The sequence below is a fragment of the Lepus europaeus genome, chromosome 2 (assembly GCF_033115175.1).
Source record: "Lepus europaeus isolate LE1 chromosome 2, mLepTim1.pri, whole genome shotgun sequence".
Lineage (NCBI taxonomy): Eukaryota > Metazoa > Chordata > Mammalia > Lagomorpha > Leporidae > Lepus > Lepus europaeus.
In genome coordinates, this window is record NC_084828.1 from 79,453,900 (window position 1) to 79,473,452 (window position 19,553).

General features: G+C 57.9%; 1 protein-coding gene across 1 annotated transcript in view; it reads right to left on the reverse strand.

Moving 5' to 3' along the window:
- Window positions 1–6,818: 6,818 nt before the first annotated feature.
- Window positions 6,819–19,553, reverse strand: part of ADCY5 (adenylate cyclase 5) — a 161,756-nt gene continuing 149,021 nt past the window's right edge. The window contains exons 18-21 of the mRNA XM_062208927.1: window positions 15,947–16,210; window positions 14,823–15,027; window positions 11,767–11,891; window positions 6,819–9,000 (exon numbers count right to left, since the gene is read on the reverse strand). Coding sequence (XP_062064911.1) covers window positions 8,872–9,000; window positions 11,767–11,891; window positions 14,823–15,027; window positions 15,947–16,210 — 723 coding nt within the window. The 3' untranslated portion in view covers window positions 6,819–8,871. The remainder of the gene's footprint in view (window positions 9,001–11,766; window positions 11,892–14,822; window positions 15,028–15,946; window positions 16,211–19,553) is intronic.

Here is a 19,553-nt window from a genome sequence, read left to right on the forward strand (position 1 = left end):
TTTCCCAGGCCACAGCAGAGAGCTAGGTTGGAAGAGGAGCAGCCGGGACTAGAACCGGTGCCCATATGGGGTGCCAGTGCTTCAGGCCAGGGCGTTAACCTGCTGTGCCACAGCACCAGCCCTGAAACTCTCTTTTTTAATAATAGAAATAATTGCAACATTTGCTTACTTTTTTGGTTGGCATTCGAAATGCATTTATCCCTGGCCTCTTTCCCAGTGCTGTTTGAAAAGGCATACACAGTGATATTGCTAAAATATGAACGGAAGAGGGAGGAGGTTAAGATCCGTGAAAATGGAAAGAGGGGTCATTACCTTGAGTCAGGGCAGCTAAGGCCAGGAGGGAAGCAAGCTACGCACGCTGCATCAGTGGATCAAAAGCATACTACTTGCTTAGGTAAGTCTTCCTAGTGAGTTATTGCACAAATGTTCTCACTTAGGGGTCCCGTAAGGTGCTCAAATGAGCAAAACTCTCAGTATTTTAACACAAATTTGCATGGTATGGTTGTGCTGTGGATCTTTGACGTGTCAACTTTGGAGGGCTTCCATTTCAGGGGTGTGCATGCATGTGTGTGCACACACATGTGTGTACATGTGTCTGTGTTGTAGGGGGCAGAGTTCATAGAGAATTTTGTTCCCATAAGTAAGAATTCTTGCCCTAAGCTAAAAACAGGCATCTGTTAAAGCTTGGAAACCCAGGTGAGACAACTGCCATGAATCGTGGAGGACCTGTGGTAGTTCTGTAGTTTTGTAATTCGTGTGGCGTGCGTGTGCTGTCCCTGGATCAGCTCTCAGTGTGGTGCTGTCCCCAGTGCATCTGGTCTGGAGAAACATCTGCCAGGCCACACATGTTTGGAATCCCCTTTGGCTCCCATTTTGTCGCAGGTCTGCAGCCCAGAGCTTGGTCCTGCACACAAGAAGTACCCTCCAGGTCACAGAGGAGGTTAGTCACCCTGCAGCCAGGCACTTGTTGGCCTCTGTCCCAGAAAGCTCGCTGAGTAACCCAAGGACACACTGATTTGGATTTCCAAAGGGTGCCATGAGTGTGTGTGTGTGTGTGTGTGTCTTTGTCTTCATTATGTTGACAGACTTAAAGTCAGAGCGAATGTAGAGTCTGTGGTAAAAGAATACAATTATTTCAAAGGCAGCCCCCACTCAGATCACACTTGTGAACGCTTTGCCTTGTCACAAATTGTAGGTCATTCTTTCAGGCTACATTCTTGGTCCATAGTCAAGGCTTTTTGGAATTTCCCGGTTCTGTGATCTCTAAGGAAATGAAGGCTTTCCACCAAAAATTACTCTGTTAAAGTAACACCCAAACTTCAGTGTCAATGGGTGTTAGTGCTATCCTTGCTAAAAATGGAAAGAAACCCCTCCAGCTGCACAGGTGCGGCGTGAGTCTGTGGGAGCTGAGTCAGCTGAGATGTCACTCCCGCGGCATTGATTAGCTTGGAGGTGTCTAATCATCGTTATTGGTGTCCTGGGCCGCTGCCGAATGCTGGCAGCTGGCAGCCTCCTGTGCAACACTGCATTTGTCAAAGGGAAGCCGTAGCTGTGGCCGCCACGCCTGCCGGGTCTCGTTCCCGAGGGACCAGGCTTCGTAGGGGACTTTGTGTTTGGGGTCACGCAGTAGTTGGAAGCCATGTGGTTTGCATCTTGCTTTTCAGCAGTGAGTGGTGCTGACCCGTGCGCACACAAGTGTCCTGTGTGTTGGCGAACCGCTGGGGGCTGTGGGAAACTCAGGGAGAGAATAGGCTTAGTTCTTAGGGTTCCTGAAATCAGTCCCCCCAGCCTTACAGTGTTCTGTTTCCATGGCAACAGACGGCACCTTCAGTGCAGCCTCACCCCTACCCAGCTCACATGTGCCCTTTGCTCCTGCGTCCCACAGCCCAGCAGCAGGAGTGTCACCCGGCGGGCTCACGGAGCACAGGACTCACACGTCCCATTTCCTGTTTGCACCTGGTGTCCCGTGCACAGCTGTGGCTTGGTTGCCGGCTCCATGCCAGGTGCTTTGCTCTAAGACTGGGTGGCAAAGGACTTTGCCCTTGTGCTCTGAGTCCTTCTGGTGCCCAGGACTAGTGACGAGGACGCTCACTCGCACTGTTTGTGAGCCAGTGCTGGGTCCGCGTGGTTAATCTTTACGGTGGCCTGGGCTGCAGGCCGGGCACAGTCTCATCTGCACTTGACACACTGAGGCCTGTGCTGGGGGTGGTGTCACACTAGTGAGTGCTGGGGGTGGCGGGCAAGGCTGGGGTTCAGGTGTAGGAGGTTGGAAAGCTGCTGCTCGTTTTTCCACGCCACAGCGCCTCTGTGTGTTCCCTACAGCTGGTGTCTCACTGGTGCACCAGTGAGAGCAGCAGATGCACACGTGTGACACCACAGGGGTGCTGAGAGTGTGTGAGCTCTCCTGGAGCCACCAGAGCCCTGAGGGCACTGAGCAACCTGGCCACACGCACAGTCTAGCCCTTGGGGTCTCCAGGACTTCGGTCCAGATCCATCTGACCCACAGCTCTGGCTCGCCAACACCAAGTGAGTTTAAGCTGGAGAACAGCCTGTGTTTAAGTGCGTAAGGACTATGTATACAGGACCCAGACATTACTTCTTAACTAGAATGCTAACTTCGGCTGTGACACTATTCCAGACAATGAAATCGCTTCCTGAAATCCCTGCAGGTGTGACAGTGACAGAGGACAGATGGCTGAGAGGCTGTGGAGAGCCTGCAGGCCCCTTAGGTGTGAGGGGAAGGAAGGATCCAGTTCAGTATTTGTAGTAAGACTGAGGCATACATCAGTGATTCCTTTTTAAAAAAATATTTATTTATTTGAACGAGCTAGAGAGAGGGAGCACTTCCACCTGCTGGTTTATTCCCCAGATAGCTGCAATGGCCAGCACTGAGCCAGGCTTAAGCCAGGAGCCAGGAGCTTCTTCCAGGTCTCCCATGAGGGTACAGGGCTCCAAACACTTGGGCCATCCTCTGCTGCTTTCCCAAGCACATTAACAGGGAGCTGGATGGGAAATGGGGCAGTCAGGTCTCAAACCAGCGTCCACATGGGATGTTGGCGCCGCAGTCGGTGGCTTTACCTGCTACACCACAGTGCTGGCCCCTGAACTTGTTCTTTGACTTGAAGTCACTTTGTGAGAATTCTGGTTCAAGTGGCCCCTGTACTGAAAACCACTGAAAGAGAGGAGGTGACTCTTTGCGACGTAGAGTTGTGGTTAAGGGTTCAGAGCCAGCCTCCTTAGCCTGCACTTCAGCAGCACTGCGACCCCAGCACATCACTTAGCTTCTTCATGGGTGAGGTGGGGGTGCCATGAGGAGTGTGTCAGGAAGCACACGGTGCTAGGAAAGCCATGGCCTCCGCCTTGGGGTGCTCTTTGTGCTGCTACTGTTACTTGGAAAGTGGGCCGGGTCTTCTAAATTACAGACACCCCAGTGTGACCAGTGCTTGCAGAGTTGTTCCCAAATGACCACTTGAGGCAAGGTCTGCTGGACACACTGAGCAGGCAGGGGCCGGCCCCGTGTGCAGACTTCTGCGTAGGGCACCGGGACGCATCCAAAGACGAGAAGGAACCAGCAGACTCGCAGTCGCCAGACACCTGCTGTATACCCGGTGCTTTACATACATTAACGAAATCCTGACTCACCTGTGCCTTCCAGTGCCCCCTGGTCCCCAAGGCCCTGGAGCGTAGGTGCAAGACGAAAGTGTCTCTGGGAGCCTCACTAGCATTTTGGCCCCGACACACCTCACTGGGAATATTCTAATCTGAACTACTGGACACTGTTGGATAGCAGCTGCCCAGCGCCACTCTCAAGGGCCCCTGGTGAGTGTGTGTGTGTGGACGAGGAGGTGAGGGGCGGGCAGCCAGCAGCCCTCAACCTGCAACAGCCTTCAGGCCCCGGGGGTGGGAGAGCTGAAAGGCATCCTTTCAAAGCAGAAATGCACCATGGCTTTGAAAGGTTCATCTGGAGCAGAATGCCTCCCATGGGGGGCGAGGGGGGGCACAAAATTCACAGGCAGGTTTCGCGACACTGGAAGACTACTAGTTCATGGAGCTAACCCGAGACTGACAAGCCCAGATTCTGGCCAGGTCTAAATTAGAAGTCGGCCGAGGGAAAAACAACGATGAGGCAGGCCCCCAAGGGAGACCCGTGGGAAGTCTGTATGTTCATGGGCCCAACAGACTGGCAGTCGGGAAGGGGCCCTGGAGACAGATACAGTGTCACCGAGTGCCGGGTGACCCTGCTGTGTTCATGGCGGGGACAAGAGGCTGCCCCCTTGACGCTCAGCCCTAGGGGAGCCTGCCTTCTCTGCTTTTCTCGCCTTTGCCTTATCTTTCTGGACTTTGCTTGCTCTGCCTGCCCGGCCTATGGCTTGGAACCGGGATGGGAAAGGCTCCTAACGGAGCTGCCGGCCGGCTGTGTGGAGGCCCCGGGGCGGGCCACACAGGGAGGCACGAAGCTCTCGGCTCTCTTGCACCTGTGTGTTTGGTCCTTAAATCTCCAAGTCTTAATTAAATCGTGTTTGCATTCACACCGTATATGTGGTCCAGGCTTTGAGGACTGGATAAAGGATTAGACAAACATAGAGAACCCGAGAACGCTAGAGGAGGAAGAGACCTTACAGTGGCAAGCAGCCATTGCGGCGCTTCCTTAGGCTCTGTCCCTGTGTCTCGTGGAGCTGTGAGCCTGCAGGCCGGGAGGGAGCATAGGACAGCAAGGAGCAGCTGCCTTCTCACTGTGTCACAGCTCTATTGAAAACCTGGAAAGACAAGAGAGGCACCCTTAAGTGACTGGGTGGCAAGGTTCCTGCCCAGATGGGAGTCCAGGCTGCTGGTCCCCTGGTACCCAAGCTGCCCTGGGGCATGCACACATATCTCTGGACCTGACTGAGGCCCGAGAGAGAAAACGTGTGCGCGCGCTCTGTGTGCACTGTGAAGTTCGTCCAGAGGGGACAGTTAGTAGCCCATGCTGCTCGCATTGGTAACAGGAGCCCCACGGACACGCCTCCTGATGCGTGTGCTAGATGGGGCGGCCACGGCCAGCATGGCTCAGCCTTGCCACTTCCCTTGCTTACAAAGCACTGGTTCTCTTCAGGGTGTTGTGTGATTTGGACAGAGTCAAACGCTGCAGGTTGGCAGAGTGCACTGTGGCTGCCATTGCATATGCGTCGCTTGGGGGCAGGCGGAGTTGGCTCAGCACTGCCAGGCTGAGCCGGGAGAGCTTTCCTGCCCTGCCCTGAGCCGGTTCAGCGCCTGTGTTAGCCCCCATGCTCTACGGGTTAACCTGGACTGCTGCCCCCTCGTGGCCATTGCTGCAGTGACACGAGTGAAGTCCTCATGGGTGCCTGCAGTCACATTTGTGGTAGTCTGGCCAAGTCCCCCTGCATCGGGTTTCCGGGTCTGAATCTAACCATCCCAGTGATGTTCTGTCATCTGGGCAGCATCACTGAACCATAAGCCGATCAAGCGATACTTGGCTTTTGGAAAGTTCTATACCTTGGAAAGCTTAAAATAACACAGCTCCCTGGTGCAGCAGGATTCGCTGTGCCTTCTGCTAATTGGTTGCTAACATCACACCGCAGTGGAGTCACCGCCACGACGGCTGCAGCCTGCTCATGGCTCTGCCGGTGTGAGCTGTCAGCAGGCATAAAGCGCACTTCCAGCTCCACCTGCACAGCAGCCACAGCTTCTCCCTGGAGGTTTGCTCATGGGCAGTGCATTGGGAAAGAGGAAGCCGGAGAGGGGTAGGGGTGGAGGGAGGGAGAGGACGCCCTCTGCCGGGAGCTCCGGGGTGGGCACGGAAAGGGCTTCAGGGTGGTTTTGGGGTTGCGTTGCCGTGGCGTCCTGGTGTGTGTGGCGGGTGCCTGCGCCTGCTGCAGCTTCAGGGGCCGGCTCGCAGGCCAAGGGCAGTGAGGCGTTCTTGAGCAGCTGAGGTTGCCACTTAGCCCAGCCGGCCCCTGGAGTCTGAACTGCTGTATCTTTTGGTCTCCTTTTCTAACAGATGCACCCTGGCCTGAGCATGTCTCAGAGTTAGACTCCTACCTCTGTGAAATGGTGTCCTCTCGCCTCCCAAGGATTTCCATCTTCTGTAGGGCAGGGGCCTGGACTGCTGCCCCCTCGTGGCCATTGCTGCAATGACACCAGTGAAGTCCTTTTCATGGGTACCAGCAGTCACACCTGTGTTAGACGCAGTGTGGCCAAGTCCCTCTGCATCGGGTTTCTGAGTCTGAATCTAACCATGCATTTGCGGTAGGGGCTGCTGAAGGGGCCCCTGCCTCCCCCTGCCACCCTCCCTTCCTCTCAGAGCGGAGAGGGCTCCCCGGGCGGGTGCGAGGTGGACCCTTGTCGGCAGACAGGCCTGCTCGCAAACTCATCTCTGCTGATTTCCGGCTGCATGGCCTCGGACAGCCTCTGTGCCTCCGTGAAGTGGGGTGGCCAGGATTCAGCGAGGGCCACACGGCGTGCCCATCCCTCCCGCCACCCGGGGCTTTTCCATCGTTTGCTTCCCACTCCTGTTTGCACCTTTCTTCCCTGTGGCACAGCAACATATGCAGCTTGCCTGCCTGCAAACACCCTTCCTTTTACCTTGGGTCTTCTGGGGCTCCATCCTTGATGTCCCTACCCCTTCACCTGGCCCCTGGGGCTCATCACTTCCCTCCTTGGTCCAGGGAACCGGTCCCTGCTGAGGTCACCTGGGTTCTCCCCAGCGGCCAGCCATGACTGCGGTCAGCTCACGTTGTCCCCTGAAGTGTGTTGAAGACCAGGTCCCATCCCACCCCGACAACCGCAGCAGTAAATCAGACCAGGACATGTTACCAGTGAAAGTGTTTAATAGTTAAATTATTTAAATAGACTTTTCAATTTCCATGGGAAATCATAATCGTATCCGTTTTTGCAAGAGCAGGAATACAAAGAGTGCACACCCTTAGAGGGAACGAAGAGCCAGCCCTACGCGCGGTCACCAGTCAACGCCGGGCTGGGGACAGGGCTTGAACTCCGCACACACGCCGTACTCAGCGGGGAAGCGAAACGAGAGCGCCCGCTGCCACTGGGGGTGATGTGGGGCAGGGGCTGGGGACTCAGTGGGGGTAAGCACCCCTGCGCCCACCCAGGGCTGAGCAGAGCGCAGGGGGAGCGCGCAGGCGTGGGAGGGACTCAGGCTTGGCAGTTTTCGGTCAGTTTTAGGCTTGGCTTCTCCGAGCCATGTTCAGATTGGGGAGCTTGGTGGGTGGGGAGGGCAGGGGGCCGGCAGGCGTGGTGGGAGCGGTCCTGCCTCCTCCAAGCTCTTGTTGGGGGCGAGGCTAGTTCTGCCCTGAGAAGCGATGAAAAGATCTGGGCACAAGCCCGAGGGAGCCTGCCCGAATATAGCTTGTGTGGTGGCTGTCACTTTCCACATGCCTCCTGCATGGGCTATAAAAAAAGTATTCTTTCCTTATATATTTAGCTGTCCCCCCAACCCCCAACGCTGCTGCCAGCCTTTTCCCCCGTGGCCTCTGGGGCCGGGATCTCCATCAGGTTTGCGGGTGGAAGGCAAGGCCACGCCCCTCCCCGCAATCCTGAGCCTGCACGTGTGGCCTCCCCAGGCCCGAGGGGCTGTCCCCGGGGACAGCCACCTGCACCTCTGCCAACTGAGAGGGCCAGGCAGCCCCCAGGCGGCAGAGCTACCCCAACCCCGCCAGCCCTGGGCTCTTGGCAGGCAACCAACACCTGACGCCCGCGGCGTGGGGTGGGGGGCGTGGCCCGAGGCCCCGCCGCCTGCCCCAGGTTGAGGCTGCTTCCTTGGGTTCCCACACAGCCCGAGATGGGAAAGCTTTTTGTTTTTTTACCGCTCCCCTGGCCTCTTCCTCAGGGGATGTGGGCTGGGTGCATGAGTGTGTGTTAGAGATGGGGGTGGTATGTCCACGCACCTTCCGACTTAAATCTGCACACAGGTGCCCGCGGAGGACACGCCCCCCTGCTCTGGCTCTACCTGGGAAAACCCAAAACTGCCAAACCTGAAGCGGAGGAGAGTGGTTCCACAGCGTGACCACACGCACACACACACCGGCACACGCACCGACACACACACGGCACCAGCGAGCACGGACGCGCCGCTGCGCGCGGCTGCTTTCGAATATAGAGAATTTACAAAATATAGAATTTGGCATATCTGTGAGATCTCCAAGGTTTTCAATAATACAAAATAAAAAATACAAAAGAGACAAGTTGGGGTCCCCGCCCTCCCTCCCAGTGCCATCCGTTTGCTTGTGTCTCTTACACGCGTACAACTAGCATGGTCTAAAGAAGTGCACAGAAAACTCGTTTTATTTAATAAATATTTCCTTTTCGTCAGAACACCACTCCTTGCTTGGCGTCCTCCGGTCTCCTCCGTCAGCCCCGCTTCCCTCCCGGGGCGGGCGCAGCAAGGCGATGAAGACCGCGGCCCTGGCCCGCAAGCTCTCGGCGGGGCCCGGCGCGCAGCCTCTGCCGAAGATGAAAGGCTCACAAGGAAAAGCAGAGCCCTCAGGATCCCTGCGTCCCCTGGGCCGCAGCCCAGGCTCCCGTCCCGCCCCTCCGAGGCTCCCTCGCCCCGCCGCCGGCCGCAGGGCCAGTCACCCGCACGCGCCGCAGCACCCGGCGGAGGACTCCGGACTCGGTAGGGTCGAGGGGCGTCTTCTCCAGCGGGAAACATCTTTGGTCAGCTTGGTGCTCGCAGGATGCTGGCACTCCGGGGCCTGGCACGGAGGCTGCGCCCACCAGCGAAGGCAGAAGCTGCTTCTGGAGGCAAAGTGGGAAATCTCAGGCGCACGGCCCGGGGGCTGGAGCCAGGCTGCCCGCACCCTCCTGGCAGCCGTTCCTGCCGAGGCCAGGCTGCCCGGTGCTGGCGCGCAGCTGCTAACTGAGCGGGGGCCCGCCATTGAGGAAGTACGTCATCATCTCGCCTTTGCCCTTGACCTTGACCACGCCCCGGCACTCCAGCTGGTATGTGTTGGCGGCCAGCACCTGGTACATGTCCGTGGTGACCTGAGGAGGCAAAGGAGAAAGGACAGGCTACTGATGACCTCAGCCATGAACTGACCTGGGGCCACAGCCCACACCCTGCTGCTGTCCTGACACAGGGGTGGGCCGGCCGGCGCAGTGCCGGGGCTCCTCCTTGTGTGTGCTCCCTGGAAGAGACCACGACAGGGGCAGACACTGTGCTGGGGACTCTCGCATCCCATATTGGGGTGCTGATTGGAGCCCTAGCTCCTCTGCTTCCAGTCCAGCTTCCTGACGCTGGATCCAGGAGACGGTAAATGACAGCCCAAGTACTTAAGTCTCTGCCGCCCACATGGGAGACCCCCCGCCCCCCCTCCATGGAGTTCCCGGCTCCTGGCTTTGGCCTGACCCAGCACTGGCTACTGCAGGCATTTGGGAAGTGAAACAGCAGAAGGGAAGTCTCTCTTCCTTTCAAATGAAAGAAAAGGACAGACAGAAAAGGAAGGGGAGAAGCAGACTGTGCTAACGGCCATTGTTCTCCGCACCTGCTCCATGTGCCAGGCACCGTGAAGAGCATCTGACGGGTGCCACTCCACTGCCACTTGCTGTGCGGAGGACTTGTCCTCGGTTCACATGAGGCCAGGGGCAGACAGCCAGGGCCAGGGGCTTCCCCGGCAGGCTGAGGCGGCTGCAGCCGGCGCCCAGTGTGCACCCCGTGCATCGCACAGGAGTCGCGCTCCGTCTCAGACCAGACTGAAAGCTGGTGCTCAGCACCGAGTGCCAGCCGCAGCTCATTTCATCTCTGTGAGCCGCCTCCTGCTGTTCTCTGGCCCAGCAGAGCTGAGTCACGCACCTGCAGTCACCGGCAGTGAACGGCCCTGCCAGGCTTCGGTTCTGATCTCGTGCCTGCTCTGCCTTCGCTGGCCTCATGACTGGCACCCTGCTACTGCCAGGTGAGCCTCAAGCAGGGCTGGCCGGCTGCCTTACAGGAGGACCAACAGCCCTGCCTGAGCGCAGCTGGAGAGGGTTCCGGCCGAGACTGGCAGGGCCGGGGAGGACTGGGTGGGCTGCTGAAGGGTGACCCTGCTCTGTCGTGACTGTGGTTCCTGCTGTGGTGTGGCCTCGGTGGATGTGGGGTGCTGGGTTCCTGGGATGACTGCACACCGAGACCCCATGCCTGGCCCCAGGTGGGGCAGAAGCCCTGGGAACGAACATGCCGCTGCCCCCCATCTCTCATCAGGATCCTAATTCCCATCTGGCCAGTTCCTTGCTTCCTCAGTACAGGGATGGAGGAGAGAAGAAGCCTTTTGGTCCTAACCGCTCAGCTGCGTGCACAGCCAGCCTGGCCTAGGCCAGGGTCAGCCCGTTGCTCAGCCCCTGCAGGGGGAAGGGGCGGGGGCACATTTAAGCAGTTTTGGTTTTGGCAAAAAGGCCCTAAAACAGCACAGTTGGTTAAGCTGACATTTGAGAGGCCTGCATTCGTGCTGGTGTGCCTGGGTTTGAGTACTGGCTCCTCTGCTATGTTCCAGCTTCCTGCTAACGCACGCCCTGGGAGGCAACAGGTGGTGGCTTAAATACTTGGGTCCTTTCCACCCATGTGGGAGACCTGCATTGAGTTCTGGGCTCCTGGCTTTGGCCTGGCCCTGCCCTTGATGTTGTGAGGATCTGAGGGGTGAAGCGGCATGTGGAAGATCTCTCTTCTGTCTGACTGTGTGTGTCTCCCTGCCTTTCAAATAAAATGAAAATAAGTAGTCAATTGAAAATGTTTTTAAAAACAGTACAATTAGCACTTGGGGACACCAAAGCCAGGGAAGCTTAGCTCCCCAGTCTCACGGGGCCCTGGGGGTCAGGGCGGAGCAGGACAAGAGCCTCATTCCGAGCCTCATTGTTGTCCAACTGGGGCAGGAAGAATCAAGGAAGGCCCGAGACAAACAAAGGCAAGCAGCTGGAGGCAGCAGACGGGCGCACCCAGCACCAGCTTGCAGAAGATGGGAGGAAAGGGGCTGGCACTGTGGCGCAGCGGGTTAACGCCCTGGCCTGAACCGCCAGCATCCCATAAGGGCACCAATTTGAGTCCTGGCTGCTCCACTTCCCATCCAGCTCTCTGCTATGGCCTGGGAAAGCAGTGGAGGATGGCCCAAGTCCTTAGGCCCCTGCACCTGCATGGGAGACCCAGTAGAAGCTCCTGGCTCCTGGCTTCGGATCAGCGCAGTCCCGGCCGTTGTGGCCAATTGAGGAGTGAACCAACAGATGGAAGACCTCTCTCTCTCTCTCTCTCTCTGCCTCTCCTCTCTCTGTGTAACTCTGACTCTCAAGTAAAAAAATAAATAAATCTTAAAAAAAAAAAAATGGGGAGGAAAAACAGCTCAGGGGCTCTGGTAAGGCTGGTGGAGGCGCCAGCCCAGGAACCAGCACCTGCCCTGGGTCTCCTGAACCAGGCCCTGAGTGTCTGGAGTCCACCGGGCAAGACCCTGCTGCCTGTAGTTGTGCTCCTGTCCTCTGTCTGTGCCTGGGTTGCCAGGCACTGAGGCTCCCATTAGCACTCTCTGCTCCGGCCTCCACCTCCCTCACTTCCTTCTGTGCCCAGTAGAGGGCTCTGCGCAGCCTCAAGATCTGTCCAAGGTCCTGAGAGCCTGTGCCGTGACGGCAGTCTGCAAACTTCCAAGGCATCAGCACCAGCCGCTCACCCTCCTCTGAATCTCGCTGCAGAAATTCTGCCTGGGAACTGTAGGAGGCCTGCCCTGAGGATGCTTTAGCACCAGACAGAGGCCCCAGGGTGGGTAAGGTGTGGGGGGGTGCTCCTGCACTCACCTGGATGCGGTCGGGCACGCCGGTGCTGTCCATACGGCTGGCCACGTTCACTGTGTTGCCCCAGATGTCGTACTGGGGCTTACGCGCCCCGATCACCCCAGCCACCACAGGGCCAATGTTGAGTCCTGCAGGGTCAGAGGTCAGCCATGCTCATCAGGTGAAGACCAACCCTTGCCTACCAGGGTTGCCCCAGACCCAAGGCCATGCCCAGCCCTGCAGTCTCCCGTTCCTCTGCTCCCACAAAATGCTTAGGAGTCAGAACCACAGGAACTCTCCCCTGCGTCCTCACCACCCAGCCCATGCTCGGCTCCTGCGAGTCCATCGCCAACGGCACCCTCGTCAAGGTCTCCAGTGCCCTTGTCCATAACCCAGTTGCCTTTTCCTGACAGTCCCTCTCTGGGTGGCCACTGAAGTGCTCGCCAAGTCAGACTCCTGCCTTTCCTCTCCCTCATCCCTCTAACTTGCTCCCCACCATCCTCAGGTTCCTGCCGCATCTCCCTGCCCCACCATCTCCAAGTCACCCTGCTCCTAGGCCTCTGAGTCAGGGTGGACAGCATCGGGACCAACCCCAGGCAGCATCTGGGCTCTCCATCTCTCTCCTGGCACCTCTGTCTACCCTTCTCAGTCCCCACCAAGGCACTAACCTGTGATCTTCTCCCACCCAAGCACCCTCCCTGCCTCCTGTGTCCAGGCTGGTCCTGCCATCAGGCTCAGCTGGCCTCCTCCAGGCATTTCCTGCCCTGTCTCCAAGTGTCAGGGCGTTCCCTCCTAGTATATAAACTGTCTCCCTCCTGCTGGTGCTTGCCTGTTCTCATGTGGGGTGGGACTGAGAACACAGCAAGCTCCAACCTAGGCTCTGGGGGCCACACAACAGCATTACAAGTCCTCCTGGTTGATCCTGTCATACAGCTTTTTTACCCCATGTGCTACTCCCAGCTGGACTGTCTACCTCCTGACCATGAACAAGCTCCGTGTGGCTTCCGATGATGTCCAAAGGCCACGCCCACCAGAGGAGCGGCTCCTAAGTCAGAGGGAAGTCATCAGCCACACGGGGCTCCTGACTGCCTTCTCCTGTTCAGTACATTCCACCACTCAACTCCCAGTCCTGGCCCAACACAGGAGGTGAGACAGCAGGAGGAAAATACACACCAGTGTAGGTGGGCAAGATGGGGGTGGGGCAGAGGCAAAGAAGGACAGCTGTGCACAAAACCAAGGGCAAAGGAGACACAAACGTGGGCTGCAGGTGGGTCCAGGCAGCCCCAGCCGGCTGTGCCTGGGCTCTCCAGCAGCCAACACAAGTCCACAGAGCACTGTGACCGCAGCAGGAAACAGCTCATTGGGGGAAAGCCCGGATCCCGTCACTCAGGCCAGAATGAAAGATCGGAGGACGGCTGTGATCACAATACCGTTTCTCAGGCATCCAATCTTTCCATTTAGTGTGCTCCTTCTAAGAACTGGAATACCCATGCTTTTGTTGGCGAATTACTGCTACTTTTTACAATTAGGAATCTGAATCATTTACGGCCTGTGACGCACGCAGGCTGCGGATGATGCACTGAAGTGCAGCTCTGGAAGCATCGTTTACCTCCGCTACCTCCAGCTTCCTGCACAGCTAAGTCTCTGCCGCCAAAGTCACTCCCACTGCACAGGCTATGCTCCTTGGTAGGAGCAGGAGCGTCCTTGGCACGGACGCAGGGCAGGGACACTGCGAGCTGTGCGCGGCACCCCATTCAGAGCTGTGATTCTGAAATTAGGGTGTGCACACTGCAAGGCGGAGCAGGGGGGGCGTGTGCACAGATGCAGGTGGATTCTCACTGTGCCATCCTCTCAGCTCCCTACAGGACTGGAGCGTATCCAGAGAAAAGGCTGGGGTGGTTAACATGACAAAATACGAGCAAGGGAAAATATCTGTGTTGTTGGTGCCAAGGTTTCCTGAACGAGTCAGACGTAACCCTAGCTATTCTGAAACTGACCCAGGGCCTCTGCCTTGGGGAGGCCACCCCATCCAGCAAGGGCGAGATATGTGACAAAGGAGCCCAGGGAAGACCCTGGGACTTCTCCTTACACCCTTCTCTCTCTCCGTGCTGTGTGTGGACCAGGAAAGCCTCCATGGCAGCTGTGGGTTCTGTTCCCTGCCCTGGCTCAGCGATGACCCCACTCCCCCATTTTCATCTTTAAGATTATCCTGGGGCCGGTGCTGTGCCATGGTAGATTGAGCCTCCACCTGCAGTGCCAGCATCCCATATGGGTGTTGGTTTGAGTCCAGCTGCTCCACTTCCAATCCAGCTCTCTGCTATGGCCTAGGAAAGCAGTGGAAGATGGCCCAAGTCCTTGGGCCCCTGCACCCGTAGGGTAAGAGGGAGACCTTGAAGGAGCTCCTGGTCCTTGGCTTTGGATCGGCTCAGCTCCGGCTATTACAGCCATCTGGGAGTGAATCAGCACATGGGAGACCTTTCTCTCTGTCTTTCCCTCTTTCTGTCTGTAACTTTGCCTCTCAAATAAATAAATAAATCTTAAAAAAAAAGATTATCCTAAGTGCTAAGGCATAATTGTTTCATTGTCCACAGGACATGATTCTTTTCATGTTTAGTTTCTAAAAATATGTCACTTTATTCATCTTACTTTGCTAGCCGTTTTGCAGACTATATATTCAGTATTTTTGTACATTTGCAAGTGTAATGACTTGTGTTTATACACTTTCTACTGCAAATGTGTCGTGTATTTGCTTCTCTTGTTTCTCATTTTTACCAAATGAATCTGAAATTACTGAATGAACACTTTAGCACGCAACACGGAGACTAGGTCAGCACTGCTGGGGACACACGGTATCATCTGCCCGAGGGGCAGCCCCGGCAGTCTCTTGCCCTGAGCATGGAGCACAGCACAGAGCCTTCCAGGCAGGGGCCAGCTGGGGTGTGGCAAGGGGTAGGGGATGTCCTGCCCATGGGTCACTGCTGTCTGCTCCTTCCCCACTTCCACGGCGGCCCCTGCCTCCTGCCACCCACCCCGAGCAGCACACACAGGACAGGACAGGGTGCGCCCAGGGCCCCGCTCACCGATCTTCATCTGGAAGTTGTTGAAGGAGTGCTCGTTGATGTATTTCATTTGGTCCATCAGCTTCATGGCGAAGTCGGCCAGCGCTTTGATGTGTGTCTTGCCCACCTTGTCGTAGGTGGAGTCATTGAGGCCCGAGGCGGCCATGTAGGTGCTGCCGATGGTCTTAATCTTCTCTAGCTGCCTGAACCGATCCTCACTGATGATCTGGACAGAAGATGGCCACACGCGGGTCACCCCGAGGCAGGGACACCAAGGTCCCCAGGGAGCAGCAGCAGCATGGCCCTGGGGTGCCCCTTTCACAGTCTCCATCACCAACAGAGCGAAGCCGCTGCCACTCGCCAAGGCAGCCAGGCCTCCTATACCCTGCCTACCTGCTGGAGAGCAGCTGTGGCCTATGCCCCGCCTCCCGGAGAGCCCCCATGGGCACTCATCACCTCTGGGTCTTGTGTCCCCGACAGGGGCTGCATGGCCATCTCCTCCCTCACTGGCTCATGCCCCCACCCCACCCTGGGAAACTTGTCCATCCTTGCCTGGGGGGCACCCTTTCCTCATCCTGGCCCTGCTGCAGCCTTCCCAGCACCATCTCCTCCAACTCCAGGCAGGCAACTGCCCTAGGGGTCTCCTGGGTTGTTTGAGACATTGCCCCCTCCTCTTTGTGCCCTATGCCCAGGCCCTGTGCTCCTGCAGGGGTTGGCCCTCACCCTCACCGCCCTATTGAGACTGCCCTATTGGGCTTAGCATCCTCGGGGAAGCCACACACTGGGCACTCCAGGAGGTAGAACAAGGTTTTGTAGCTGTCCCTGCAGCCCAGGGCCTTATGTCTTTGGCTGCCTCCCCGCTTAGCCTGGGACTCTCCTAGGCACAGACACTAGACAATGGAGTGACTGGCGAGCCAGCCGGGCAGGGCTTGCAAGTTCAAGTTCCAACAGCCTGGGCAAAAACCTTAGCTCTGCCACTTACAGGCAGTGACCTTGGGCAAGACCCTGCAGGTCCATGGGCCTCAGTCCCTCATCTGTAACACATATGCAAAGCGCCTACGACAGCGCCCGGAACCACATCGGGCCCCCACATCACTGTCCATCCCTGGATGCTGGACCACAGGACGCCCTCCCCAGGGCAGCACCTCGTCAAAGTCGGCGATGATCTCGTTGAGCAGCCGCAGGCACTCGACGCCCTCGTTGTTGGCCTCCAGCTCAACGTAGAACTCGGAGAAGTTGGCGATGGAGGCGAACATGACGGCCACGCACTCGCAGGACTGGTAGTACAGCTCGTCATTGCGCCGCTCGCGGGCCAGGAAGTGGGCGGCCACGTCCTTGGGCAGGATGTTGTGCAGCAGCCGCCGGTTGTAGGCCTGCAGCTCCTCCATCTCCTCCTTCTCCTCCGTGGCCTGGGGACACGGGACCAGGTCAGAGGGAGGCGGCTGCACCAGGCCCAGCATTTCACCACGTGCCCCAGCCGGCTCTCCTCCCCTCTCTGCTGGCTCTACTCCAAGCCTTCCCTAAAGAGCACACCCTTGGCAAAGGGAGAAGGAAGGCATTGTGGGCATGTGCTCTCCCTGCCTGCCTGCCTCTGGGGAAGTGACCCCCACGAGAGCCTGTGCCTTGGGGGGGGGAGGCACAGGTCCCGGAGGAGGGGCTGCCAGGAGCCCAGCACCAGAGGAAGGCATGGTCCAAAGCCCACACCCCAGCTGGCCTTATGGCTCCCCCAGGCTCCCGAACCTTGTGTTTTGCTCTCAATATCAGAAAATACACCCAGAAAAGCATGTGGCCAGTGCCTGGGACTGATCCTTTGGGAGGGGCAGGGACCACCAAAGCCTTGTCCAAGTGCAGGCTCCTGTGAGAGAGGACTCACCACAGAGCCAGACGTGGCCAGGAGGTACCAGCCATGGCTAGAGAAGGACACCACCACTGGCTTTGGCTTTCCCTGGTTTGGGCCCTGGGTCTGCACAGGTGGCGCTATGGTCGCTCACCCCTGCCCCCCAGGTTAAAGGGCCAGCGCCAAGCCTTCTGGTCAGGAGGTCCACAGTGGCCCACAGGGGGCTGATGCAGAGAGGCGTCTGTACGGCCACTGATCTGACCACAGTGCTCAGGGGACCCAGGACCACGGGGTGGAGGCAGCGGCTTCCTCACCCTGGGGGCAGACAGGACGCTCACCCTTTACCTGGCAGTGAGCACTGGAAAGCGGGCAGGGAAGGCCCGGTCTTTCCCAATTCAACGAACACTTTCCTATCAGCTGTAACCAGAAGCCCCAGCAGGGCCAGGACTGCAGCTCAAGGCCCTGGCTCTCTCTTGGGGGGAGGTGGGGCTTTCCCTAGGGAAGGAACTGGTGCAGCTTCCAGCACTGTAGGACCTGGGTCCAGGCACCAGTGCTGTGGCACAGCGGGTTAAGCTGTGAGTTAACCTATGAGTGCTGGTTCGCATACCACCAGCTGTGCTTCCATCCAGCTCCCTGCTAATGTGTCTGGGAAGACAGTGGAGGATGGCCCAAGTGCTTGGGCCCCTGCACCCACATGGGAGACTCAGATGGAGTTCCTGGCTCCTGGCATCAGCCTGGGCCAGTCCAGGCTGTTGTGACCATCTGGGGAGTGAACCAGCAGATCAAAGATCTCTCTCTCTTTTCCCCTGTGTCACTCTGTGTGCCAAATAAATACACAAATCTTTTTTTAAAAAAAGACCTGGGAACAATGAGGAGGGAAACTCCCAGGGCAGAGACTCTGGGACCTCAAAGCCCAGCCACCAAGCCTAGCCCCACAGGTGGCCGGATCTCCTGGCCATGCTGTCCATAGCATGAGGTCTCCAGGGGCCACTGGACACAGGGCTGTGAGGACCGGGGCCATGCCTCAGGGGATGCCTGGACCCTAAGGATCCCCACTTTCTACATGACACCCTCAGATGACAGGCGGGTCCCAGGCTTCCAGCCCAGGGGCCTCTGCTTCTGTGGGGCAGGGGACACCTTGGCTACACCCTACCCCAGGAATAAGCTTCCCGCTCCCAGGTGTGCCAAGGGAGGATGGAGTGTGGGCTCCCGTATTTCTCCTGGGGGCTGTCCCATGGAGGAGCTGCAACCACTGACCCACCCACCTCGGCCAATGCCCCAGAAGGCTGACAGCCTGGCTCCTGCCACCTGCTGAGACTGCACACACACCCCCCCCCCAGGCCCAGGCACACTGAAGCTCCAGGCCCAGGCACACCACAACTCCTTTCGGCCTGCCCCACCCCCAGCAGGTGCCAGAAGTGGGACACTGTCCCTCCCAGAGAGCATCTGCAGAGCACCAGGCAGAGTGGTGGAGGCTGCAGACAGCTCCATCTCCAGGGCCCAGCGAGGCGCTCCTGCCACCTCTGGGGACCTCCCAGCACACGTCACTGCCAACTGCTTGTGGGGCTGCATCTTGGCCTGGCGGGAAGGCTCAGGGGTCCGCAGCCTCTTGGTGCCCTCATAAGAGAGGACAAGAGCAGGCTCTGCTGAGAACTGATACCTGGCGTTTAGGCCAGGAGGAGGCCTGTGGCTAAGGGAGCTCCTTCTGCAGGTGTTTCTGGAAAGCTGAGGCCCATGCTTCCCCAGCTCTCTATCAGCCCCCACCCAGGCTCTAGGTCCCCCTGCAAGGGGCAGCTGGGAAGCCTGGGCTGGGGCAGAGGCTGTGTCCCCACCCCAGGTGTCTGCTGATGGGGATGTATTTGAGGAGAAGGATGGCAGAGGGACAGACCTGCTAGCCTGCTGGGGACTTGAGTGGAGTTGAGTGGCCCAGGCTAGCAGGGACAGGCTCCTGTTCCACACACCCACAAGTGCACACACACACGTGATGGACACCAAGGTGGAGTTTGCCCGGGTGACCCACTGAGGAGGGCACAGACTCACTGCCTGGGTCTACCCAGGAAGCCATGACCTGGGTCTGCACATGAACCTGCAGGTCACAGAATAGCAGGCTCCTTAAGACTGACAAGGACTGGGCCATGCTGTGGCATAGCAGGTAAAGCTACCACCTGCAGCACCAGTATCCCATATGGGCACTGGTTCGAGTCCCGGCTGTTCCACTTCCAATCCAGTTCTCTGCTATGGCCTGGGAAAGCAGTAGAAAATGGCCCAAGTCAGGAGCCTCTTGGCTTCGGATTGGCACAGCTCCAGCCATTGCAGCCATCCGGGGAGTGAACCAGCAGATAGAGGATCGATCTCTCTCTCTCTCTCTCTCTCTCTCTCTGCCTCTTCCTTTCTGTAACTCTGCCTTTCAAATAAATAAATAAAATCTTAAAAGAAAATAAAAAAGACTGACAAGGACTGAGAGCTGAGGAGAGACGGATGAGCTTGTGCAAAGGGACCTGCTGCAGAGGACCCTGGACCACAGCCCAGGGGCAGCGGGCAGGACCGGACCACGCTGCCAACTTCCCACTGGGTGCTGCAAGGGAGACACTGGTGCATCCTGGGGTGATGGGGTACCGCGTCAGACAATGCCCAGTGTGTGGGGGGGCACTAGTGCCCTGGGGGCTGCAGGCTGGGAGGGCAGTGCGTCTTGGGGACTGGAGGTTTGGGGCTGGGGGCCAAGGGGGCAGGAGGAGGTCTTGTTCCTGTCCCCACCACTCCCTTCCTGCAGCAGAAGCTGCGGCTGCTTCCTGTTTATGGGGCAGGCAGGCACCTCCTCCTGGTTCCCTTCAGCAGCCTGAGAACTGGGGCTCTGCAGCCTGTGGGAGGGCACTCTGAGGTGCTGCTGAGACAGGGTGCGGGTGACAGGCTGGGCC